Below are 26,481 nucleotides of genomic sequence, written 5' to 3' on the forward strand. Positions count from 1 at the left end.
AGAAAACCCAGCCCTCTGATAACTTAAGTGCAACAGATCTGGGCCTCTGTGGTTTTTCTTGGAAGATATATTGCTGTTGAAAGACTTTTCAAGCATAGAGGATAGGGGGAAAAAAAATGCAATGAGGAATGGAAAGGAAGCACCTGGGACTTGTCCAGACCAGGTGGCCCCTGCTAGAGTGAGCCAGGTCTGGAGGTTTCCCGATGAAATGCTGTCCCCAGTGCCATAGGCATAAGACACAGACCTGAGGTGGGGATTTGGGGAGGGCGAGCATCGCTCCAATGGTGCTTGGCAGCAAGGATGCGGCACTGGGGGAGACGCTGCAGACCACTTTTCCCCTTTCTCTCCCCAAAACCTGAAGTGACATTTCACATTTCTTACACAAAAGAGCTCTGTGTCTAGGGAGAGAGCTTCACCAATGTTTTGATAAAGATCGTTGTCATTCTCTGGAGCACCTTCAGCAGGGATGCATTTGTGCAAGACGCATCGTACAGCAGCGCAGCAGCTATTCCCAGCTCACCTGGGTTTGCTCAGGGCTGCAGGACGCTGTTGGGGACAGGACTAGGGGACAGGCCTGGGTGGCATTTGGGAGCAGGAGGTTCTTTAATAGGACAGTTATTGGCGCTCACCCAGGCACTGGGGTCTCTTTCGCAGGCCAAGCCCCACTGAAGTCACCAGGAAGGCACTGACCTTCCCAGACTTTGAATCAAGCCTGAAGTTTCTCCCTGTCCCCATTTAGCCATTAGGAAGTTAATTATAGTTCCACCAGAGCACAGGGAAAGGCACGCTCCATACCCCACCTGCAAGCCTGCAAGATTATTTTGTTATTGGGGAATCAAGCAGATCAGTTATCGGGTAGGAACAACCTGAAAGAAGTCGGAAGATCTGGAAGCCTCTTTTATTTGATCATAGCCAAGAGGATAAATATCTTTAGTATAAAAATAATGTTACTTTTGCTTCTTCATCTAGACAGGAGAACAATCAAACACAATGCTAGCATTAGTGTATGTTTTAAATTCCCTCCCAGCTCACTGGTAAGCATTTAAGTATGAATGTCTCACTCCTCCTTTTTTTTTTTTTAAATTCTTTGTTATATTTCATTTCTTTGACATTCTGTCCCTGGTAACAATGTGCATGATGTAGCATCTCCCACTGCAGGGATATTGCTTTAGTGTCTAGAAGTATTTAGATTATGATAATTATTTTCTTTCTTTTCCTAAAGATTTGTGTCCTGGTTTCTTATGCTTAATCATCTCTCCCTTTAGATCCCTCTAGCTGAGATGGAGGCTCTGTCTCTGACGTCAGATATTCTCTCTGAAAAGTCCTGGTCCTTAGCTCTGACGGATGACTCTTTTCCTGATGACATTAACACACACTTACTTAATGCTCTGGAAAGCAATGTACATACACTGGTTGCTGTATAGTCTGATGTTTACAGGGTTCGAAATACTGTTTCCACCTCTCTATACCTGCCCAATGGCATTTCCAGTTCAAGCCCATTTCCAAACAGCACCAACCTTCCCCCTGAACAGGACGTTGTCCTTAATGCCATTAGGTCCTGGGTTGTTATCGCTCTTGTCCACAAACTTGGCTCCTTGCAAGGAACAAGTATTTAATTATATTTTTCCTTTGGCGTCTCATGTAAAAACAGTGTGTTTTCTACAAGTAAAACAAATAGTAAAAAAAAAAAACCACTTTGGAAAGTGTCAAGGTCGACATTTCCTCCCCATCTGAAACAAATCAGTGATGTTGTGTGGAAAAGACACCCATGAGCTAATGACTCATGTGTCCTCTGCTGAGGGGTCATCTACAGCCCTTTGGTTTGTGACGGATTTTTGTCTTGACGAACACAGGCACCACAAGGCTTTTTGCATGATTGGTGCCAGACTGTTTATTTTACAAATATCAGATGGGGATCTCTCCGAGACGCTGCTTTTGTGAATTCTTACGAGCAGTCATCATGCTGAAGAAGAAGTAAAAAAAAAGGAAAGATAAAAAGAAAAAATAATTTGGGATTATTTTGTGTCTTTTTGAATGAAATAACCAGTATTTTGAACCCTGCTTTAACCATCTCCTCTTTGAAACATTAGACATTTTTAGCTGTGTAGCAGTCAAGTGCTTTTTTTCTGCTGTACAACAGACATAACTCCTCTTCCAACATTTTTGGATCATTGTTTTCTTTGTTGTTGTTCATGTACCTGCCTTTGGATGTTTGTGTTGTTGATAAATTTCCTGCCATTATAGTCAATTGTCATCCTAATTAGCACTTACTTGGGAAACATCTCGTAAACCGTGACAATATTTCCCATCATGCTTCATGGCATCACGTTTGTTTCAAAATTAGTCTGGAGAGCAGGACTGAGGAGAGAGCCCTTCTAGGACTGAATCAGATCAGACAAACCTGTCTGACAACACAGCAAAGTCTCAAGGGTATAGCCAAAAAAAAGGCAAAACCAGGTTGAACAAAGCATTTTGTGAATTTGTGTCAATACCAACAAAGTGTTGTGGTCAAAACAGTTTCCCAAACTCCTGAAAAACTGCAAGCTTTTGTTGAGATGCTTTCTAAATGCAGTGTTTTTATAGTTCATTTAGACACAGCTTAAGTTGAAAAACATCTCAGGATGTTTTGACTCAAAATAGATTTGGGTTGGGTTTATTTATTTAATTTGATTTTCAGTCAAGCCAAAACAACGTGTTTCTTAAAACTACCAGTGAACCCAAAAGTCATGCGGTCCTGCCGCTCTGTTTGCGAGCTGGGCTCGGAAGATCATTTTTCAGCCATTTCAAAAGGTTTTGACAAAGTTCACTCACAAGATTTCTCCTGAGATGATCAGAAAGTGGAAACGAGCCCGCTGTGGTATTGGATCCTGTCAATGAAGCTAAAGGTTCATTAAAGGTTGGGTTTGCGTAGGATATGGAATCCAAATTCTCGTGTTCGGATCCAAATGGTTTTGAATTTGAAATCTCGGGTTTCAGGCCATGTTTTTTTTGCTTTAAGCTGAATAATATGAAAGCTAAATAGCATAAACATACTGCTTGGAAGAGGAAGGCAGGGAGGGGAGGGACAGAGAGGTTCCTAAAAGCCAAGTCTCAGCTTTACCAGCACAGATTTCACTCTCCTTCCCCGAGCTGCATCAGGAGGCTGCGGCATCTCTTATCTGGGCTATATCCGTATCGGCAGGTTCCTGAGGACTGAAATTAATGCTGCATGACAGTGCAGATTGTTTTCTCCATTAAATTTACAACAGTGGTCTTCCTTTTTTTGTTGTTTTTCTTTCTTTTTCCCCCCTTCTTTTTGTAAATTCCTTTCAATCTCATCGTGTTCCTTGTGCATATGAAATACCTTCGTGACACTTTGGTTTTATGACTGATAGATAACAGTGCAAAAAAAAAACCATCCTAGTGTTGATTTCAGAAAACCTGTAATGCACCAAATGAAGGGAAGATTTGTCCGAAAGTAAGATTGAATGTTTTCTAAAAATGATCAGAAATATATAGTATCAGACTAGCGTCACATCTTATTTCTGTGTTTTTCAGTGGAGAACTTTTAATGAAATAATTCTTTCATTAGAAATATCCATGGAAGTTGACTTTGCTTCCATTTTTGCTAACACTAGCCAACATAGTAACACCCAAGAACATTTCTGGGATGGAGATATTTCCTTATGAAATCAGACCTGAATGCACCTCATTTGATATTGCCTCTGGTGCTGCACAAGAGACTCTTTGGCTGTAAAAATTCCACAGTCAACATATATACAATAACCCTTGCTTGCATTATATCCCTTCTAATTAAAGAATGGCTTTAACCCTTAAGCAGTAGGTTTAGATATCCCTTTCAATAAAATAGATTTAGTTATTCATTATGTGAGAAGAAAAACCAATAAAATCATACTGGGAGCTAGAATAGGGAATATATTCTGTAAACTAGGTTTTGTATTTGTATTTTTTGTTGGGGTTGTTTTATTGTTAGAAGAGGAAACTACTCACCTTTGCAAAAGTCTGACTTGCTGACGAGGGCACATAGAGCTTTACAGTTATTGCAGAGAATCAAAGCAATGCAAAGCATGTGACCTTTGCTGGCCTTGAGGCATGATGCCTTCTTTGCACATCCCCGAAATAGTCATGGTTTATTACTACAGTGCTGCTTCCTCCGTTTCTGTGGTCCATTCTGTGTGATGATCTATTGACAATACAAAATGAGGGGTAGAGCTTCCTGGTAGCTCCATTCGTGCAACTCGTCCATCCTGACGATGTGCATGCCCATCATGCCATCCCGATTGCAATGGCTGTCACTCGCGTTTCTGGGCACTTCTCCTCTTCCCACCCCATGGTTTCTTCCTTCCTCACTGTTTTTTTCCCCGTAGGCTGATCTCCGCTCCAAAGATGACACGCTGACCTTGTCTCCCAGCAAGGACTTGCTGAGCGTGAGGAAGCCTTCGGTGGGACGGACCCACTCTTTGCCAAACGACAGCTACATGTTCCAGCCACCCTACTCCAGCCCCTGCCCAGCCTCCCTGGGCGAGAGGAACCCGGCACATCACAAGTCCCAGTCAGGTACACATCTGTCAACTGGGACAAGGACAGGAGAGGGAAGTGATTGTCCCCCTGTCCTGGGCACTGGTGAGGCTAAATCTCAAATTCTGGGTTCTATTTTGGGCCCCTCATGACAAGAAAGCCCTTGAGGTGCTGGAGCGAGTTGAGAGAAGGGAACGGAGCTGGGGAAGGGGCTGGAGCACAAGTGTGATGGGAGCGGCTGAGGGACCTGGGGGGTTCAGCTGGAGAACAGGAGCTGAGGGGACTCTGCTCTCTCAACTGCCTGAGAGGAGGTTGGAGCATGGAGGGGGTTGGTCATTTCTCCCAAGCAGCAAGTGATAGGATGAGAAGAAACAACCTCATGTTGCGTCAGGGGAAGTTTTGATTGGATATTAGGATAAATTTCTTCCCAGAAATGGTTGTCAAGCATTGGAACAGGCTGCCCAGGACAGTGGTGGAGTCACCATCCCTGGAGAGGTTGAACAGAAGTGGTTCTTGGGGACATGCGTTAGTGCCAGGGTTGGGTTAACGGTTGGACTCGATGATCCTGAAATCTCAATAGCTGGGATTTTCCAAGCTAACCAGTAGGAGGCAACCAATTGCCATGGGTTTGCAGTGAGGCGTTGATGTCCAGACCTGTGGAATGGCTCTATAAGGACCCTCTATAACTCACAAAGACCCTGCATAGCTTACGAAGTCCAGGCTGTTAAAGACAACTCCTTTCTCCTGGGCTTTTTGGCAACATGACAGAAAGCGGCTGGCCTGGCTCAGCACCGGTTGTCCCCTTGCCTGGTTCCTCAAGGGTTACAGTCCATCCAGCCTGGGCCCCGTCCATCTTACCTGAGGTAGCTATGGCCCTGAAGCAAAAATCTCAGCAGAAAAATATTTCCTTGTGGGTTTTTTTTTGCAGCAGTACCTATCCTAGCAAGCTTTGGAAGCTCTATATGAGAACATCTGTGAAAGAAGGGAAAATGGTGTCTCAAAATGCCTGTAAAATGAACATAAACGTGCTGAATTGAGAGAGATCTCAGTGTGAGATGAATGGAAAAATGAGAGGGTGTAGAATTGTCCTTCCTAATGCATGTGGTTGGCATATATGCCTCAGAGCTAAATTCAGAGATATTCTTAGATACAGCATATTGCAGATACCGAGGTGTCTCTCTCTACCTGTACCTCTGTACCTGGATTTGCAGCTGCCTCCTGGTACTTACCAATGTGTTCAGTTTACTGTGTCTGCCAGGGTTACCTTCTGCTGATACGCGAATGTGGCTGTCTTTAATTCTTCCACATGTGTCATCATTTTAGACATTTGTCACAGATAAGACAGAGAAGTTTTTACAAGCGTTGTCATTTGAAAGCCTCTAAGCAGAACATAATTTCAGCACTGTTCAGAATGGTAGGAGATTTGAACAGATTAGAAAGATGATGTTGAAATTTGCATAGTAATAAGAATTTGTATGAATAGCGACTGTTGAATGGCAGAAAAAAAAAAGTGCAGACACAACGGAGGAAGATGAATCTGAAGTCGTGAGAAATCGCTGCCATAATACAGAATTTTCAAGGTCAAGAGCTGTCTTTTAAAGAATCTGTTTGCACATAATGTAAAAGGTGCATCTGAAATCCCGGTCAAGCCCCACTGAAGTCAACAGCAAAACTTCCATTACCTTCAGTGGAGCCAGAATTCGTGGCTTCCTGTAACACCCAAGAAATTCCTCAGAGTTATAATCCCTGACTGTACAAAAGAATCCCATTTGCTACAGCGGGAGTTTCCAGTGCTGCATTTTTGACCCTTTATTTGGATTCGTTTGTCACGTCTTGAACAAAAATTACATCAACTTGACCGAAAAGTGGGTAATTTTGGAGTCCCTTCTTTCTTTAAGATTGCATTTTCAGCTTGGAGAACTTAATAGCCCCATCTGACAGCCCTGGCTTGGGAAAGGGGCACGTGTTGCACCCTTGTACATCCGCAGGAAAAACTGTCCCACTGATATCTAGGATAAGTATTTTGGGAAGGTAAAGCTGATGTCTTATAACCACATTAAGCAATTAAACCTTTTGTGTTTTCCTCCTGCTGGTGAAATTCCAATCATCTTGAGCAAGCCAAAGCGCTCAGAGGTGGGGAAGGTGCCCAAATCTTGACGTGTGTATCATTGTCCTGTTCTACCCACAATGTCACCGCTTTGCAGGATGGGGGAAGTCACCCCTACCTGCTTACAGTTTGTAATATTATAAAGTGCCATGAAGATAGCAAAAGGTGCCAGGCACCCCTAATAAATCACCACCACTAAGCCATAATATTTCAAGCTGAGAAAGGTTTTGTTGTCAGAAACACTGGCACTTGCAGGAGGTATTTGTTTGAATACTCCTTCGTAATGGGGCTGTTGTTCTGGGAAAGATTCCAGGACAAATGAGATTCTCTGGGATGCGGTCCAGGTTAAATGAATTGTTTTGAAAAATGTTGAGCCTGTGGGAGGGGGGGCGAGCATGCAGAGTTTCAAACCTTTTAGAAGAAGTAGCCAGCAACCACAAAGGGTCAGAAAGAGGTTGGGGAGTGTGTATTTCCTTCTCCTGGGATGCTTTGTGAAACTGGCCTTGAAAGCTGCCAGGTGCTGTTCCCTTTCGCTTCATTTCCAGTGTTCGTGCTGGTTTTGAGGTCCCAGCAGTCGGTCTCCATGTATGCTCAGGTACGGAGTTATCCTTTTGTAGAGTCTTTCAAAGTCGGATCCTTGCGGTGCTGAGCTGTGTGGTTGCCTGCAAAGTTGTTGGCCCGAGAGCAGGGGTGTAGAAATTGCCAGTCCAGATGAACTTCTAGTTTATAATCTTCTGTTCTTAACAGGAGCTCGTCCCAGTTGTATCAGGGGAAAATGCCAAGAAAAATGAAATAACAGACAATTTTGGTATAATTTATTAGTAAGTGGAGTTTTTTTCCCAGTCATGGAGAACCAGTTGCTGAATTTGGTGGTTTTGCCATGCCTGTCTGGTCCAAGCTGCAACAGAGTGTTTTTTCCAAAAGACCATTGAGATTGAGACACGATCCCCAGATGAACACGTCGCATTTCTGTCTCTTGTCCCTCTTGCAAGGTTCAAAGGCATCGGTGCAGTCGCAGCCGGCAGACACCAGCTCTCTCCTGCAAATTCCAAAAGACCATTTCCACCACGTAAGAGCTCGAGACCATTTGGTGAGGGACAAACCCCGCGTTTCCCAGCAGATGCACTCTCCTTCTGCTGAACGGCTGCTCCGCAGACAGGTAAGCACGCTTATGACCGCTAACCTGCTGAGGTTTTATATTGTTGTGTTTTATTTTGGTGTGTCCAGGTTAACCATACTTCAAATTCAAGGAGGGATTCACAGAGAAACCTCAGGAGAACTGTAATTCTCCTACAGAAATAACAAAAAGGTTGATGGATTCTGATCTGAAAGCCATCCAGGAGTCTCCAAAGAATGTGCATGATGAGTATCATCTCCCTTGGCAGCAGGCCTAAATGTTCTCCACGTTGTTAGCACTTAATTTTTTTCAGTCCTCCTCATAGATGCAGCCAAACGCTCCCCAGGGTCTTGTTGGGGTTAAGGAACTAATTCTTAACTGCTGTGATTTTCTCGGAGCTTGAAAGGACACAGGGACTGCAGACTCCGTCCCAGGCCACCCTTCCTCTGGCTCCTCCAGATTCTCGAGAAAGTCTTTAAAGGAAGCTGGATATCTTGTATGTGAAAGCATCACAGAAAGCACACTGGTTTTACAGGGAGAACTGAAAGTTAAGATCCTTTTGAAGCTCCCACGTGCTTTTGAAAAGTTTGAGTACATGCAAAACAGAACACATTTTATTTTGCAACTGGTTTTATCTCTAGTTTTTGCCTGGTATTGATTTAAATCCTGATTCAACCCAACATCTAAGAGATCTAATCAAAGATTCCAGTCTGGTTGATTGGAAGCATAAGTTTAAATTTCTCTTTTTTAGTAAAATATTTAAACTTGTGCTTCATTCACTCTCATGTTTTTCAGCATATTTCACTGTGCAGCTGGGCCAGGACCAGCGGCATGTCTGATTCCCCAACTCTGCTTTCTTCAGTAGTTTCGTGCCTGGTTTTATATACACAAAATAGATCAGTCTTTTTTTTTTCAAAAGCAATTTCTTTCCTGCATGAAAATATTCCTATTTCTTTCATCTTTTAATCAACATTGACAAATTAGACAGTTGATTCATTAAGCTCTAAAAATGAATGTGAAGTACCAAGGTTAACAATTACATTAGTCTGTAATACTAAATTGACATAAGAAATTCCTAGCATGTATTCATTTGCACAGGGCTGGCCAGCTACCCCAATCACTGCTAATGGGGAAACTAATTGATGTCATGATTCCAGTTCATAACCACTCTCTCTGGCTTTCTAATGAATAACAGACCCATCCTTTTGAACTGATCTGTCTAGAATAAATTACCATGTTAGCCATCTTCCTCAGCCTAATTTTCTTCATATCTTTGGAAGCTTCTTTTTCTAAACCTTTTCATATGTTCAAGTTAATTTATTCCGCTCCCTCCTCTCTCTGCTCATGCAGTGACATGAGCATGCTCTTGGAGTGACATTTCCGAGAGAAAAAAGCTTTGGGACAATGATCAGATTTGGTCCACGGGCCAGACAGATCCCTCTGAAGGCTGGTGAGGTGTTGCCTTGTTTGTGCTCCCCAGTAGCCGGTTGCTCCCAGTGTGGCTGATGTAACGTTGTTTCTGGCAGCTGTGTTGCTGTTACTCCTAGTTGCAATCTCAATGGCCAGACACTGTGAAACTTATGCCTTAAAGAGGCAAATTCCCCTTTACACCCCGGCACTTCTACTTGCTCAAGTGCTCCTTTTATTGCAACTCCTAATTTCTTACTAGCACATCACAATGGCTCAAACTAGCTGAGCATTTTGTTTTGCAATACCCATTTTTCCTTATTGTTACATATATTGCATGTGATTCTGATTTATTTTCTTTTTTCTTCCCTCTTCTTTCTTTCCTTTCCCTTCCCCTTACCGCCTTTCCTATCCTGAATTTGTGCATAGATAAATCTCGTCCACCACATATCTGGTCCGTGTACTTTCCTCCATCATTAAAACCCATGTGTTCAACCGCCCTTTCTCTTTAGAGTGCTGGAGAATGGACACAGTCCCACACTAACGTGCAGTTTAGACTCTGGAAAGTTTGACAATTAGTGATGCACTTGCAGATGAAGATGCATGGATTGGATGCTTTAGAGGACATTCCCTGCTGAGGAATACGCTCCTTGGCAGCGCATTGCACAAAAGCTTTTCTCCAGGGGAATTTTACCTGAAAATAAAACTACGTTGATTTTCTGGATCCAGGACTGAGTATCCAAGGCGTAGCCCACACCAGGCTGTGGCTACTACAGGTGTACACCCCAATGGGATGGCAGAAAATCCTTTTATTTTGCAACAAACCAGTAAAACATTTGTACAAACAGTTAGTACTAACGACTACCAAAGATGCCTGTATCATAGGGAAAGAGCGAGCTGGTGGTGACTAATACTGTCGTGTGCAACACAGGTTGGTGTACAAGCAAAAGTAATGACAATAATTACTTTTTGCTTCTGTATTCTATTATTTTGTGGTCTGTGTCTCTTCTCAGGGTATAAACATGATTTCTTCTTCCAAACACTCACTAAAACTATTGGCATTGAGGAAATGAGAATTAGCTCCACTCTTGGCTGTGGTTAGTTGCCAGTATTATGCTGTAAAATTTGCACTAGAAGGGGTTTACCAGTATTTGACAAAATCATTTGCCATATTAAATAGTCTTCCAACTCACACAGATGACAAAGGGAACCAACGTGCAGATGTAGGAATAGCCTCTTGTGGTTCTGTGCACACACGTGTGCGTGCTGCAGCTGATGAGAGCTCTGCCTGAATAGAGATCATTTGGCTCAAATGATCCTTGCGGGACAATTTTTATATCAATTCTAAGATCATTTTGGGGTGACTCGTCACAATAGCATTCCTTAGTATGTGGAATTTCATCTACTTACACTTCTCTAAAGAACTGAGACCAACTGTATGCATTTCCTCCAAATTTCTCTGTGAAGTTTTTAATCTTTAAGATCATTTAATAGTCTCCTCAAACTGAGACTTTAAGGGCCAATTAATGTGGCTGATTTATAAACCCTTTTGACAAGGGATGCAGTGCAGTGAAGAGACAAAGCCTTCAATACCAGCCATAGGTTCTCTCTGCCAGCAGGCACTGATGCTGCATACGGCTCAAGACAGCCAAGGCAAAATGTGCCTTAGGAAGCCTGATCTCAAGCATTAGAATCAGTTGAAATAATTACAGATTATTAGTCCAGTTTTGGACTCCAGCTTTTCCATCTCCTCTGCCATACGATGGTGCAGAGTCACAGCTCCAGCCTGGCGACCAAAACCACGGACGTGCTGGTGCCCTGATGCTGGTGCAGAGCGTGGTGGCTCTGGGGACCCTCCTCTGTGTCCTCAGCATTACCTGAGCTAGAGAAGGGAATACATGGGCTCACATGCACATCTTCCCCCTTCTAACTTTACCTGGGCTGCTAAAATTATAAAGGGGTTTGCTGTAGACCCTCATCCTTTGCATAACAGCAGTATGTCTAAGTTGGTGTGGGGGTATTCTGTTTTTGCAGCGCTTCATCCTTAGAGGAGAAAGCCAAAGTTCAACCATTTAGGAAGAATGAAGGGCCAAATTCTGCTGTCATTTAAACGGGGACAAACCCACAGATGACCGAAGTGTGGGAATTGCTAGAACTCACGGTGCAGGTCGAGTTCTAGGAGTCAGTAGGTCTGTGCTGAGGTATCTCAGCAGGGTTGAGTGTCCTGGGAATGTTGTGCCTTACTTGTACTAACCTCTGTTTTGTCTGTCTCTCTCATCTGGCAACTCCCCTCCTTCCCGATCCCTTTGTGCTCCGATACAGATGGCTATAAGGAATGACTCTTTGGATAGCAAGGAGAATCTCCACACCGAGGTGAGTGAACCCTCTGACCCAAATGTCCCCGCTGTGCCCAAGGAGGAGTCACCAGTGGCTCTGACACCCTCAGAAGCACAACAGTTGGCTGCATGGAGCCGGGCGAGCGTTCATACGCAGCAGCATTCCCACAATCAGTATAATATTTCAAAGCAGGCACCAGCGTCATGTGCTTGTACTGACTCATATCAGGAGACACCTGGAGATTCAGTGGACCAAGAAGTATCTGAAATAACCAGCTCCTCGGAGCCTTTCACTTCAGAAACTTGTACAGCCTCCAGTGCCTGTTCAGAGGCTCAGCCTCTCACTCCTAAGAGGAACATAGGCAATACCGGCAACGTTACATTGAAGGACCTGAAGAAATACCACAGCGTAGACACCCAGGGTCTTCTAAAAAAACCACCCTCTTGGTTAGATGATCAAAGGAGACATTCAATAGAAATTTGTTCCATGGAAAACAGCCCTCAGCACCATTCCACATCTAGCTCTTCTGGCTTCATAAGTCAGGTGGTAAGTGAAATGGAAGGCTTGCAAGGAACGCGGCAGAAGAAAAAACTGAGCCCTCCGTGTATATCTATAGATCCACCTGATGGACAGAGTTTGCTGCCCAGAGGACCTCACAGCATCTCGCCTGCCGGTGGAGACATTTGCCTGCGGCGGCGTGCTCCTTCTTGTGAGTCCAAGGATTCGATGGATATAGGAGATCCGTTGCTTCCAGACACTATGTCAGCATCTCCTACCCCAAAGAAAGACCTGTTGACACTTCCTAGCTTTTCCTTTGATCAAACGGAGATGGACCCCTGAGTTACTTTTCTGTCGGTGCCAAATGTTTTCTTCCTTTCATGTAATAGAAAAAACAAAAACAAACAAACAAACAAAAGAAACTCTGTATTCCAAAATGGCACTGGGTAAAAATTTTCCAAAGAAAGATTAAAGAACCAGCTGGTTAAAAGAGTGGTTAACCTATATCACGCTTACTTAAGCATATGTTCTGCTTAGGTAAAAGCAATACAATGTGCAGAATCTATATGTATATTATATTTTATTAAATTAATTGAATCTAGTATTGCGGGATGTAGTACATTTTGTGACTAAAGACTCGTTTAATTTTCTTCTATTTTATGTGTCTCAGAATATTTCTGAGATAAAGTTGGTTTTTATGAATATTTTAACCTAAAAAAAATATATATTTAATCCCTTCTCTTTTTTTTTGTTTTGTTTTGTTTGGATTTCATTTTGTTTTGCAAAGCACAAAATGTAGCCAATTAGTGCATTACAGAGGAAATGTATCCCACAGTCAGCAGTAAATAAGAATTATTTAACGTAATTTATTTTCCCCTTGGACTTCAATAATATTCTGGGAAAAGATTGTTTGAGTAGTATAGAAAAGCAGTGGCAGTTGCTTAACAAAATAACATGCCAATCTCACATAAAATCAACATCCAGAGTGAAAGCAGATGCACAAGCCCAGGAAGGTACAACACGCTGGGTGGTGAATATAGAGCCATTTAACTGTACAAAACACCGAATTACGAGAGGATATTATAGACCATCCCCTGGTGACTCACAAAATCAATGGATAATTTACATACGTGCCTGCGGTCGCTTCTGAGATGTTTTTCCAGTGTTTCCCAGACGGACTGTTTCTTCTGCTGAGTTTTACCCCTGTTTGCACTCGAGCTCCTCCTTTCTGCACCCGCCTGGGAAGGAGGGTAAGGCCAAGCTTAAGGTTTGCAGTGGGTGAATTCAGCGCAGACATGACACAGCAGTGGGTTTAAGCACATGTTTAAAGTTAAGCTCTTGCTTAAACTGCCTCAAGGTTGATCGTACTCAAGTAACTATTGAAAATTAAAATCGTGTGCTTATGCATTCGACAGAATCAAGGCCTACTGCAAGTTATTTGTGTAAGAAAGTCTGTAGGTACTGAAATGACTGTTGATTTTCAGTTTAGAAAGTCAAGGGTTTTGCTGTTACTGCTAGAGTTAATTTACATGACCCTGACTGTAATTTTATTTCAAATCTATCAAAAGCCTTAAGCAGCAACATCATGATACAAAGTAGATAAAAGCAGAATTTATGTCCTTACTTTACAACACGTCCTTAATGTCAGTCATCTCAGAAATTAACTGTTTACTTCTGTGCTAATGCCCTCTGCAAAAAAACGATCTGTAAAACTGGACAGCACAGCCTGAAAATCATGAGAGGTTGGGCCGGTTCGACACCTCCCGCTCTTCACAAGATTGATGGAAACCAGACATTAACTTCACTCAACTTTAATGAAATCACATTAAGATGTAGGCTAAATAAGACTCTGCAGGCGTGGTTTGAAGTGTGTGAATAGTCATAGGTTTAAAGCTGCGTACGTGGATAAGGCTCTGCTGTATCGTGTCTTTAAACCAGCACAAGCAGGAGGAGGATTTGTGCTAATTCCGTCAGTTGGGAGTTTGTAACTTTTTGAGAACTACTGATCTTTTCAAATAACTACAACATGTTGATGTACAGCCTTTTATCCGTTCAGAGATTAGACTGTTAAGACTACATGTATCTGCATTAGCTTCAAATATACATCCAGGAAGAAGATGCTGTTTCTACCCAACAGCTCATGTGAGGTCTTAAGCTCCGTTATTTTCACTTGAGGATGTTTACTCCATAAACAACCCCTGTTGATTTACATGTCCTGTAGAAATGTAAGGACTTTCAGCGGGAAGTCAGGCAATCAGTGTATTTGAAGGAGAAGGATTAACATTCTGTAATATTTACTGCAGTTAGATTAATTCTTGGCTGGGACATCTTTCCCCTCTTCAACACGGGCCCATATGGAGACCTCTCTCTTTGATATGCCAGTCCCAATCCAGACTTAAGCCAGTTTAAAGCAATGATTTCAAACAAACCTTTCATCAGTTCTTCCCCTAGATTGTATTTAAGGAAATAATAAAATTACAGTGTACTAAGCCTGAGAAATATTCTTAATCCCTTTTTGGTTTTACACTCATAATGAGCCTTAGCTTTGCCTTTCACATGTACTGAATAATTTGGGAAAATAGCTAGGCCACTAAAATTGCCAACCCTGGTTATTCCTTAATGATTAGGAGTGTGTTTGTGTAGCTGGAATGATACTACTCGTACAGTTCCTTGCTCTGAAAAAGAAAATTTAAAAAGGCAACATTTTAGCTTGAAATCATGGCACAAAATGGTGATATGATCTCAATTCAATGCTCAACTCCAAACGTAACAGAAAGCCTAAAGGCTCTTATATTTTCAATACTTGGGGTTTGCCCACTGACAAGGTTTGTGGAAGTAACAAAAAGTTTACATCATACGTGAATATTCAGTGAAGATTAGCTAATAAAAATACTGTTTGATGATGCATTCAGGAAAAGAGATCCATGTAAAATAGTTTGTTTTCTAAACTGGATAAGTTTTTTCTAGATGCCCTTTTGAAAATCAAATACAAATGTACTGCAGCGCGTGCAATAATCTTAAGATAATTTTAAATACCTTTGGGGGGGTTTTATAGAATTTGACTTTTTTTAAGCAAAATGTACAAAATCCACAGGAATTCTGTAGAATGGTTATGTTGATAGAATTTTTTATATTTTTGTAGAAATCTATAGAGAAATTGTTAAAAGTCCGCGTAGCACCTTGGGAACAGAAGCAGCTCTTATCTACAAGTTTCTTTTCATAAGGCCTGGAGCTAGACCTGCTGTGTTACAATGTGTAGAGCCCAGTTTCAGAGCCGGCATCCAGGTCGCGCTTAGAAGTAAGCAGCTAAGCTCAAGTTCTACAATATTGCAGTGCTATTACTGTTCGAGAACTGTACCCGTATCAAACACCCACCCCCAAAACTCAGCCCCTATTGAGGGTAAAGTAGTCGCATGGCTATCCAGTTCATTCAAGCACACCAGCACTTTACTACTGTGGATTTACTGTAGACAGGAGGATATTCTGCTATTGCCAGTCTGACACATGAGGAAAGAGAGATTGAGATGTGTCTGGAGAAATGTAAATTCCATCCTTGCAGCTCCTTGCACATAGAACTGACTTTTCATAGCTCGGTTACAGGCTGTTTATACTGTAGATTTTTAGGAGGAGGGCAAAGAAAACACTGTTTTTGACTTCTGTGGTTTGCACTCAGCACAAGGTGTGTTCAAGGAGGGAAAAAAAAGAAAACAAAAGCATTACCATTGTAAATTAGGCTATGCCCCAGTCTCCCCTTTTCTGCCCCTTTGGCTATAATAACCCATGTACACTATTACACAAGGTGACTAGAGTAGGCACGGTACCATTGCAATGTCCGTAACATCCTAGTATATATTATAGAACTTTGTATTTAATAGTTAATATATTGTTATACTGTATCAGGTATATAGGCCAAAATGAGGTCTTTTGGTCAGGGCAACAAAAGGTGGTATTCATGGGGAAAATTGGGTTAAAATGTTCCTTTTTAAAAAAAAAGAAAAAAGACAAAAAATGAGTGTAAATCTTTACAAATGACAAAAACAAATGTGTCCTATTAAAAGCTTTTGAAAAGAAAACAACCGTGCGCTTCCCTTTTTTGTTGTTGCTGATGATAATCTGTATCATTCTGGGCAGTCAAATCTTCGGTCACATTTTAATTGCGAACAGTTGGAGTAGGTATTGTATAGCAGCCGCAGACGGGGAGTTGAAAGAGAGATTGTGAAATGTCGGCCCTTTGTGGAGCAATTCAGTTTGACACAGTGAGTCTGGCCCGAGCACATTGCCCAGGGTGTGCTCGTGTACCAAGGAGACCATCGGTTGCGTTCCTGCGATCGCACCACACTGGCAGGGGATGGCTTGGCAAGGGCTCAACGATGAGAAGGCTGCTGGGGCTGCAAAGGAGAAGGGGCAGATGTGGTTTGCCCATGAAAATGTGTTGAAGAGGAAGATGCCGGGCTTTTCCAGGCATTCACAGCTTTAGGATTTCCAGCCTGAAGCACAGCAGCCTTTTCTCCATCACTTCTACAGTCATTTAGCTACTTCCAAAGCAGGAGCTGGTGGGGATGGTACCACCTGTGTGTGCTCCGAGCCCAGATGCTGCTCAGGTACCACCAGAACCAGCTGAACCTAAACTCTTCAGGGGTCTTTAGTGAATGAGTTATTTGTAATAGCTCCTAAAGTAAAGAGTCTCCTCTGAGGAGCATCCACTGGAGGGAGGAACCAGGCGCTTGGGCACTCCAGCACTGCTGCTCACTTCAGCGTGAGGATTGCTCTGCAGGGGAGGGACCCTAAACGGACATCCCAAGTGGTTATGTTGTCTAGAGGGTGTCTGATAAAAGCCCTCTCATATTTAACTATCAGTAGAAAACAACAAGAAGGAAGTTCTCCCTTAAACAGAGAGAAAATGTGGTTCTGTGCAAAATCCCCTGGAAGTCCATGCAGAGCAGCACTCCAGTGGTGAGCTCTGCCATGCATCTGCCTTGTCCATCTGCGGGGCCAACCCCACCAGACTGGAACCGCTCAAGTGCATTCTACACCCCACGGCATTAAGGTAAACTAGGCTGGGCCAAGAACACAGAGCAGCTCACTGGTTCAAGCACTTGCACCTTTCTGCACACAGGTTGAGTTTAACCCTGTGGAAATTCCTTACAGTGGATGGCAAACCCCTCTATTTCTAGTGCTGACTTTCAGAGAAGCATGGGAGGGAGGTTGGTTTTTTGTTCAGTTTTGTGAGTATTCCCATATGAAGTTCTTTTGCTGAGTTTTGCTCATGGTTTTTCAAAGGATCCCGCCCAGCCTGGCTCCTTGCTCTCACCTTGGCGGAGCTGGGGTATGGCACTTCGTTATTCTATCTGGTAGGTAATTTGGATGTCATGTGAAACTAGATTGTTTTCTATGTAATGGTAGCTACATCTAGGCAAGTAGCACTTAAAATTTAATTTGTTTCTGGTTTAGCTGAGGCAGTTAGGTGAACTTGGCTAACCGTCCTGCTTTCTGGAGAGCAGCGTCCCATCAGAAGAGCTGCGTGCACAGCACATCCCTCGGGCAGCGCTCTGCAAAACCCTGCAAGTAGCTGCATAAGAAATGGGAGAGACCTGTTTGTGCCTTCAGTATTTCAGGTATTCCAGGGACACAAACTGAGACACACCAATGAGATGCAGCCTGTACTAGAATCCCCCCAAAATCAGAGTAGGAAAAAGCAATTTGAAGAAATGTGCCTGGCTCTCCTTATCTCTACTGGTACCATGTAAATGACCAGCTGTAATCAGCAACTAGGAAGTGAAGATCCTGCAGATTAAAGAGTTAATGCCAATGAAGTTTTGGAAGGACATAGGCGTGGTTTGGGCTGCCTGGAGGTGGGAAGGGGTCGGGATCCCCAGGTACCCCCCGGCTGGTGCGTCCCTGTGCATGGTGTTTTGACACCATCTAGTGGGCTCGGGGGAAGGAGCGGGTGCGGGAGAGCTGCCCCACGGGTGACAGGGGCTGTGACACTCCGGCTCCCGGGAAATGTGTCAGAAGGACCCTGTGGTGCAGTTCTGCTGCCTGTGAAGTGCTTTGCTTCCTAGCTCGGTTTTGCAGAAACAGTGCAGTATTGGGGGGGGGAGGAAAAAAAAAGAAGGAGAGTTTCTACTTCTGCAGGGATTTTCAGCCACTCAATTTATAAAAATCTCTTCCTGCAGTAGAAGGAAAGGAAGGTTTTCTCCCAGATTCCATGCCAGCCCATGGAGCTATGCAGCAAACAGACGCATTGCTCCGTGCTGGCGGGAGCTGCTCAGAGCGGGGCTGCTGCACATCATCTCCGCTCCTGGCTGAGGCTCAGGCTTGTGCAAAGCCCTGGGAGACAATAGCCCATCCAGGGACAGCTGGAGGGCTGCCTGGCATCTCGGAGGCTGTGGCAGCACCTGAGAGGCTTCTTTGTCCCTGCGCAAATTTGCGCCTCCTTTTAATCACATGTAAAACACACTGCCCAGCACACTGTGGTCCCCGTGCATGTCGATGTGTGCTGGGCCCGTATGGCCGGTGCACTCACTTGCAGCAGCTACGACGCATCCCCAACCTGTGAGCTCAAATGTGGTGTTTAACCTCTGCTTGGCCCAGGGTGGAGGAGGATAGCCCAGCAGCCCTTGTGCCATCTCAGTGGCTTGTGTGCGGTGCTCAGAGGTTCTGTGTTTGCTCGGGCGCAGGCTGAGGGCTTCGTCACTAGATGGCAATGCCATGAAGAGGTTTAGCTGGGATATTTGTGCATATTAGCTCAGGCTGCACCTGAGGTCCCCCATAGCCTACTGTTTCTGTTTGGTTTGGCACGGTCTTCAGCATCATCAGCAGAAGCCATTGCCTTGCTGGCATTTTTGCATTTGAGGGTGATTGGACTTTTAGGTGGTTTTTACATGTTGTATTCAATGCTTTGGATATCTTTACAACACGCTATACAATCCTACAACATCCTGTGGCATTTTCTATTATTGCTTGAGTCACTGGATGCTGTAATTGGCAAGCTTTCAAAGGTCTTGAATAGATTATCTTTACATATCTGTTTAATACCCTAAATAGTGCAACCAAAGACCCCTGCAGCTCCAGCTGGGAAATGAAAAGGATGGTTAAACCACTTAATTACTTACTGTGCTAACGATTATTTTACGGAAACAGAAAGCAGAATCCAGCTGTTCTGGGGGAAATGAGGAAGAAATTAATATTGGAGTCATTCTACAAAGGAAAAATACTGCAGTGGACAGCATGTGCCATGTTGACACCTGCAAAGGCAGCACAGAACTGCTCTGCTGGCTGTCACCAGCTCAGTGTGCCCAAGGGCTGGTGACAACTCTCCATTCATTCAAACAACACAGGACACAAGTTTTGCAGCAAGATTCCTGCAAACACCATAAATTCTTCATGCCCATTTTGCCATGAAATCCTGAACGGCTCCAGCTCATTAAAATTAGAGGAACTTGTGGGGTGGCCAAGCTGGCAGGGGCAAGGATAAGCTGTGGCAGTTGTGTCAGGGGCTGAAGTACAATAAGTTTGGGTTTTAGCCCCAGAAAGAACAAGGGCCATGTGCTGCGTGTCTGTGGCTGTTTGTCCATCACTCTAAGCACCTTCTGCAGATAAACTGACCACAAGCTGGGGTGTGTTACACCTGCCATGGGTTTCACCAGCCTCTTTGTGCACCTGAGAGCATGTTTGTGGAATTATCTAGCAGGCAAGAGAGAGACACCCAGTGCATTCAGCATTTGACTGCTCACTGCTGGAGCCACTCCAGGGTCATTTTGGGGTGATTGAGGCAGTTTTAACACCTCTAGATTCTTCTCTTGCTCATCATCCTCAGTATGAAACACAGGGGAAGACGGTATTACACACAGTGTCCTGGAGGAGTCATACGTACACCATTTTCTCATTTTGCAGAGCCTTGATGCACTGGGTGGACTCCACAGTGTCCATAGTGATATTACAACGCAGCTTCAGGCCAAGTGCAGGGTGTTCCCAACCTCCTGCGCTGCCTTCCATGAAACTGCCACCTCTGCTCTTCCAGCAAGGAGGATCTTGCCTTCCACTCCTTGCTACAAAGCCACATAGCTGATACATGCCTAAAACCAGAACTGTGAGTAAAAACTGGGGCTGCAAACTCCCAGCCCACTCCCTCATCTGTTTTATTATGGGATTTCTAGAGTGCTCATTGTGCTTTTCAGAAATGAGCAAATTAAAGTTGAATCCTTTCACGCCAGAAGAGAGGTGCACACTGTATGCAGCCCCGTTTGAGAAGAAGAAACCCAAAGTCTGCTGCTACTCATGCAGTGTTGACTTCAAGCAGAGTTTGTTACAAGTTCATATCTTACATGTGTTAAAACACGGTGTCTTCCTCTCTCTTATAAAGTAAATGTATAGGGCCTTGCTGTAAATGCTTCTTTGGCAGCCTCTTTTTCTTACCATCTGTAAAATGTGACACCTCTGTGGGTCGCAGAAAGGAAGCTGAGCCTCTGCTGTTCCAAGCAGAGAAAGAAGGTGATATTTATAGTCGACTAACCATAAAACTGTGACTTCCAGAGCTGCACATGCTCAAACCCTCCCCAACCCTCAACTCTAAATGTCCTTCTTTATATGGATTTCTTCAGGAGGTGGCCACACTTCATTTTGCTTTTAGTGCTTTGTAAATTAGCACAAGGTGCCATATGAAAAGCAGCCTTGTACCTGGCACTGTGCTTGCACAAACAGCTTCTCTCTCACGTTACCTCCTGTCCTGCCCCAGCTGATAGCGAACCTGCCACTGCGTGCCCCTGGGTGTGCCTCGCAGGCTCTTCGTGACTGTGCTGCCTTGACCTGCTTCATGTGTTAGCAGGTGAAAAGTCCTTTATTGTGCAGCGGTCACAGGAAAGAGGACACAAATACGTTACTGATTGAACCCAGATCGGATCTTTCCACTCCCTGGAATAAACGTCCGGTGAGAAAAGGTGAGTTCATGACCTCCCTGACATTGGCACCAATGGTGCCATTTCACTTTCCTGCAGAGCCAGCCTGCATTTGAGGGAACATCACAGGAGTAATGACATGTTCTAGGTACATACCCCTTCATCAAAAGGAAACAGGACCAAAGTGAGCTGCCTGAGATGGTGCTTCAGGCTCCCTTTTGCACCAGGTTTAGCAGAATCCTTTACCATTGCCCTTCACAGGAGCTCTCAAGTTTCCCCCTCCCATCTTGTCTGTCTCAGACTTTAATATTCCTGACTTTGATTTTTATTTCCCCCCCACACCCCCTCTCTGCTAGTCTGTTTTGCCAGACAGCACCTGGAAGAGCTTGTGCGGGAGGTGGGACCCCAGTTGGCACCCACTCACCAGCACCATCCCTGTTTAGTGGCACAGACTGCAACTGAGGGCAGCGGCTGCCCACTGTGAATTAGGAACATGAAGCAAGAGGCAGAACCACTTAAGGCCCCTTTAGGGTTCTATGAGATCCGGGGAAATACCCTAATGCACGACCTTCCTCCACAGATACGGTGGAACAATTCCTCTGAAGTCAATAATTTAATCAGAGATTAATTCACATCGCATATGTCAATGGAACTGTGCAGTACACTGATAAAATAAACCTCTCCCCTCCTGTACACACCGCCTACGGTAGCTGTTCGTGAGGTACCTCGGTACCCACGACATCTTATAACGCCAGAGCTGGTCTTAATTTAGGGCACATTCTCAAACTGCGCCGAGTTCTTCTCCTTGATGCAAGAAATGCAGAAATGTGTGTTTGTGTCAAGAGAGATCAAATTCTCAGCACTTCTCTTGGAGCCACTGCTCTCACAGATTGTTGCAGGAGAGGAGGCTTAAAGAGCCATAAAGGAGTAACTCCTTGATATTACTGACTTTTCTTAAAACTCTTACTGTGGTGCGCTTCCACTGAACAAAAGTTTTGATGTAAGGCTTTCAAAGACAGCCTATGATGCCCTTAGAAGTTCTGGTTCACCGAGTTGGCCAGGGCTGGATGCTAATTTCCTTGAGACTGTTGTAATGTGATTGTGCTGATTAGCCTGGATCAGTTTGAGATTTCAAATCTTGTAGTCAATCACCCGAGAACCTTCCCTTGGGCAAGATCCTGTCTTCCCACACTAAAAGGAATGATGTGCCTTTAGCCAGATTATAGTTAATGTCTAAAACAAATTCTCAGCATTGTTCACGGGAAGCACATGGCTGAGTGGGTATCACCCATAGCATCTTCAGTGGTCTTCATAAAATATTAGCAGGGTATTTTTTCTTCAGGGGTGAAAAATTTTTGGGACACAGCAACACCGTGCTTCTCACCCTTTTTTTATTCTGCTGGGTGTTTTAACCACCACCCTTCTGCCTGATGGTTCCTCACCTTCCAGCAGGGAAGGAAACTCAAAATCTTAAAATATTTAAGTAGATTTGTGGCAGCTGGGTGCTTTGTGTGAGATGATGTTATTGAAACAGATGCTACAGCAAGTGGGTGGACAAACAACAGGTGCTGGAAGGTCAATAATGCTGTAGGAAGTCGTGCCCAAGAGGAAAGCAAACAGTGCTTCAGCATCATGGGGAGGTGAAATACAGATTGTGTTCCAGGTGCTACAATACAAAAATCTATTGGTTACACATATCCATGAAATTTATTGACTGAAGGCTTTTGAAAATTAAGCCGCACCACCCGTTTAACCAAGTCTACAGTGGAAGCAATCAGCACAAAGGAAGAGGCTGAAGGTGGATGGATAAGATGTGATGCTCATTGAACTCCTGCTGAGGCAACCGCACTCCACACCACTCTAAAGGTGAGACAATAAGCATCTCCAAGACATTAACATTGGCCTGAGTGGTCTGGATGGATGGACACTGTCAGCCCCAAACCCAGCAGATGTCCCAGCCGCATGCAGCCACCCTGGGTGACTGTCCCTTGGCCCGTTCTTTGCCTCCTGTGCGGGGGCAGCCCATGTCCCCCTCCAAGAGCAGAGGTTTGGTTGCCCCAGCAGGTCACACTGCCCAGGGTGAAATGTTTTCCTGGGGGCTTGGTCCTTCCACAGGGTGGGTCTCAGGAGCCAGAGGATGGTTGCAGCAGCCGCTCTCCCTCCCCACGACACCAGCCGGCGCTGCTCGGTGGAGCCGGGGGTTGCCGTTGCCCTACCCGGGCTGAGCGGAGACTTCGGACCTTCTGGCGAGCACCTATAGCCCGAAGGAACCTCGTCCAGCCCACGCGGCCCCGCCCGGCGCCTCCCGGCCCGAGGGGCGAGCGCTCCGGGGCGCTGGCGCCTCCCGCCGCCGGCGGGGAAGGCGGAACGGGGCGCGCCGGGCCCGCTCCTCCCGCCCCCGTCCCGCCCAGGAGGGAGGCAGCTGCCTCAGTCACCCCGCTGGTGGCCGGCGTGGGCCTGGGAGAGGCTCAGCGCCACTGACGAGGCTATGGAGGCGTTCTGCGGGTCCCGCTTCTGGGTAAGCAGCGCGGCCGGTGGTGCCGCCTCCTTCCCCCTTTGGACGGGGAGGTTTGCGCGGAGGGGCCGATGGGAAGCGGGGAGCAGCCCCCTGGCTGCCGGCTGCGGGGCTTGCCCCGGGGCGGAGGAGAAGCGCCGTGTCCCGCGGGGAGTTTCCCGTGCGCGTCCCGGAGAGGTCGGTCCTGCGGCTCCAGAGGGGCTCAGCTGCATCTCGCCCCGTCCGGCCCAGCGCTGTCCCCAGCGCCGGCCGGTGCGGGGACTCCCCCTTGCCCAGCCCGGGAGCAGGAGCGGGGCCGGCAGCACCTTCCTCCTTCCCCGTTCAGCATCTCCAGGCAAGATACGAGACTCCGCAAGGCCCTTGGTGACCCCACAAGACACCCAGCCGCGCTGCAGCTCCCACTTTCCCGCAGGAGATAGGGTGTTCGCAGCCCTTCTAACACCTGTGGTCTACCTCTGGAGTTCACAGCGATGAACACAGCTATTGCCTTCTTCTGAGGGTCCTGCTTTAGTGGGGTTGCTGCTTTTCAGAACCCCTCTGATGAGCAGGAAGGTGATCCCCATTTAGTGCTTTCCTATTGCTAAAGAGCGAGGGGTTCATGGCCGCCAAGGGTGGTCAGAAGCCTCACAGGATTGCAGTGACACATGTTAGTGTTTGGAGCTGCCAGCCTTTTGGAAAGGCTGATTGCAGCAGGCACTGGGGTTTGTCAGCAGAAAAGTTTGGGAATTGTTGCTCTGATGGTGAAGTAAGTGCAGACTGCTTCAAGTACTTGGTGTAGTCTTTCATGCTGCGTTCCTCCCCGTGCTGGGTACGCAGACACTTTGGAGTGTATGAAGCCACGGGGATTAGAGCATGTATGGGGAATCTGGGAATGCCCTCCAATAAATCACAGCTTTTGCATATGCCTTTCTCTTATATTGATTTAGCTCAACGGAGGAAAGAAAAGGAATGTCTGAAGATGAATCACTGCTAGAAAGCTATTAAAGGACATGCAAGCAATTGGCTATGAGCTCCATCTTCAGATAACTGATTATCTTTCAAAATCTGTCTCAACATTAATTTTTAAAAGAGGATTTAGGCTCCTAGGCCCCTTGGTTACGTTGTGTTGTTTAGTTGTAGATTTCATTTCCAAGCACTCTGCACGCTCTCTGCTACACCAGTTGGCAGATAAGCTTGCTCAAACAAGTATTTTCATCTCTTATTTCTGCTATAAACACTTATACAGGAAGAGGAACAAGCACAAACAGATCGACACTGCTCACTAGTTTATAGACTGCCTTGAGAAACATGTCTTAGTTTTCTCAAGAGAGGCTTGTAGTGCAACTACTCTTTGTAGCCAAAGGTTTTGATAGCAGTGTGTTGTTACGTTGATGGGAAATGTTCAGGCAGTTTTGCTGGGTTTAAGTATTAAATAAATGTGTCATTCTGTACTTTGTGGTGTATCCTGGTTTTAATATTGCCACTGCTTTTCAAAACTGAATTTGCAGGAAGTAATATAAAGGTAATCCAAGGAAGGGATTTGAGTTAATAAACGTTTATTTGCAGCATAAATTATGAAGGCATCTAAGTGTGTTTAACAAAGCATAAATAATAATTAAGAAGTATACCTTCAGCCTTGCTTGGAGTTATAGTTCAAATGGTATTAAGTCCAGCTGCTCTGAAATGTGGTAGTTTGGACTGGGAGAGGTGTGAATTTTCTGTCTGAGTCTGTGCAGGAAGATGTCTGGCATGTGTTACGAGGCTTTCCAGAAACTTCTTTTTTGTGTAATTGCTATATCCTCATACCTCAATATAAAATATTACTGAAGAATGAAAGGAGGCTGATTGAAAGAGTAGAGCAATCTTCCTTAAGCAAGTGGGCAAACTACTTAATAAATGTAGACCTGTTCTGTTTCTTCAGAATGATGCGGAATTGTTTAGAGTTAGAACAACCTTCCATCTGTTTAATTATTTTTAAAAATGGTACTAAATAACTGTGTGAAGTGGAACATGGGAGCCAATGACAAGCAGAGTGGATTCAGTGACCAAGAGTCTTACACCCTATTTTCAGTAGCCGGTGGTATTTTCTCTGTTATCAGGAATGTATATTGTGAATTCATTTTATGAGAGATTTTGAGTGATGGTCATGAAGATGACAGTTAGCTTGACATGATTTACTGTGCAAATGTGCTGTTCCATAAGCAAATGCAAGTAGAGGCTTCTTTTTGATATATTTCCACAAAAGCTGAGGCTTCTCGTGCCTCTGTACAACACTTGAAGAAGGAAAAACAAGGTGAAAGGCAGTTCCTGGCCTGTGCACACAAACTAATGGTTTTCAGCTTTGCAGTGCAGATCAAGAACTTGATAAAATGTGAACCAGTATTAATGTTCACTTTTTTCATAGCTCATGAGCTCAGACTCCTTCCCCATATTTTGTCAAAGAAATTCTAGATATTTTGGGGAGCTAAATGGCACACTAGTGTCAGTTTTAAAACTGTTTAGGGTGAAAGGAAACATGCTGTTCCAATTTAAACAGTTCTTTGTTTTGGAGTTTAAACCAACTATAATACTTTTCTGTTAAAAGGTGGTCAGAATCAAAACAAAACAGTTGAGAATTAACCCATGGAAATGTTTACATTGAAATTCACTGACTTTAACAGGTAATTGATTTATCGTGGATTGTTTTTGCTTTATCAAATTGTTAAGGTTTCAACTCTTCACCCTGATGCAGGGTGGGGAATTTCTCTGGAAATGCCGGCGAGTTGGGTTTTTTGTTTGTACAGAGGCAAAATAATTTCCTGTTCTACCCATTTTAGAAATAAGAAATTAAAGAAAACACTGTAGCTCACATTAGAAATATATAAAAGCTTCTGGTTTCCAGCTACTACTTTCCCTGTTGAACATGCAATCAGCAAATTGCTAATACAAACACCAGGTATTTTGTATATAAAGAGGAACAACTGGTATGTTCTTTTTTTCAAAATGCAATATGAGCAATCCCTTCATCTGAATACTTAGAAACATGCTGCCTGCTTCAATTGAGAATTTGAACCTAGTTGTTAATATCTCCTAGCACCGTTCCCATGCTACATGCCTTTGGGAGGAG

The 26,481-nt window shown here is 44.5% G+C and overlaps 2 protein-coding genes across 2 annotated transcripts in view; both read left to right on the forward strand.

The window, feature by feature from the left end:
- CACNA1G (calcium voltage-gated channel subunit alpha1 G) overlaps nt 1–12,326 on the forward strand; it is a gene marked incomplete at its 3' end in the record, with an annotated part of 137,244 nt that extends 124,918 nt beyond the window's left edge. The window contains exons 35-38 of the mRNA XM_080356526.1: nt 1,266–1,400; nt 4,368–4,557; nt 7,618–7,784; nt 11,472–12,326. Of these exons, the coding sequence (XP_080212652.1) occupies nt 1,266–1,400; nt 4,368–4,557; nt 7,618–7,784; nt 11,472–12,326 (1,347 nt within the window). The remainder of the gene's footprint in view (nt 1–1,265; nt 1,401–4,367; nt 4,558–7,617; nt 7,785–11,471) is intronic.
- Nucleotides 12,327–23,369: 11,043 nt separating this feature from the next.
- Nucleotides 23,370–26,481, forward strand: part of ABCC3 (ATP binding cassette subfamily C member 3) — a gene marked incomplete at its 5' end in the record, with an annotated part of 47,026 nt that continues 43,914 nt past the window's right edge. Inside the window, one exon of the mRNA XM_080356670.1 lies at nt 23,370–23,399. Within this exon, the coding sequence (XP_080212796.1) occupies nt 23,370–23,399 (30 nt within the window). The remainder of the gene's footprint in view (nt 23,400–26,481) is intronic.

Source organism: Nesoenas mayeri (assembly GCF_963082525.1).
Source record: "Nesoenas mayeri genome assembly, chromosome: 19".
Classification (NCBI taxonomy): domain Eukaryota; kingdom Metazoa; phylum Chordata; class Aves; order Columbiformes; family Columbidae; genus Nesoenas; species Nesoenas mayeri.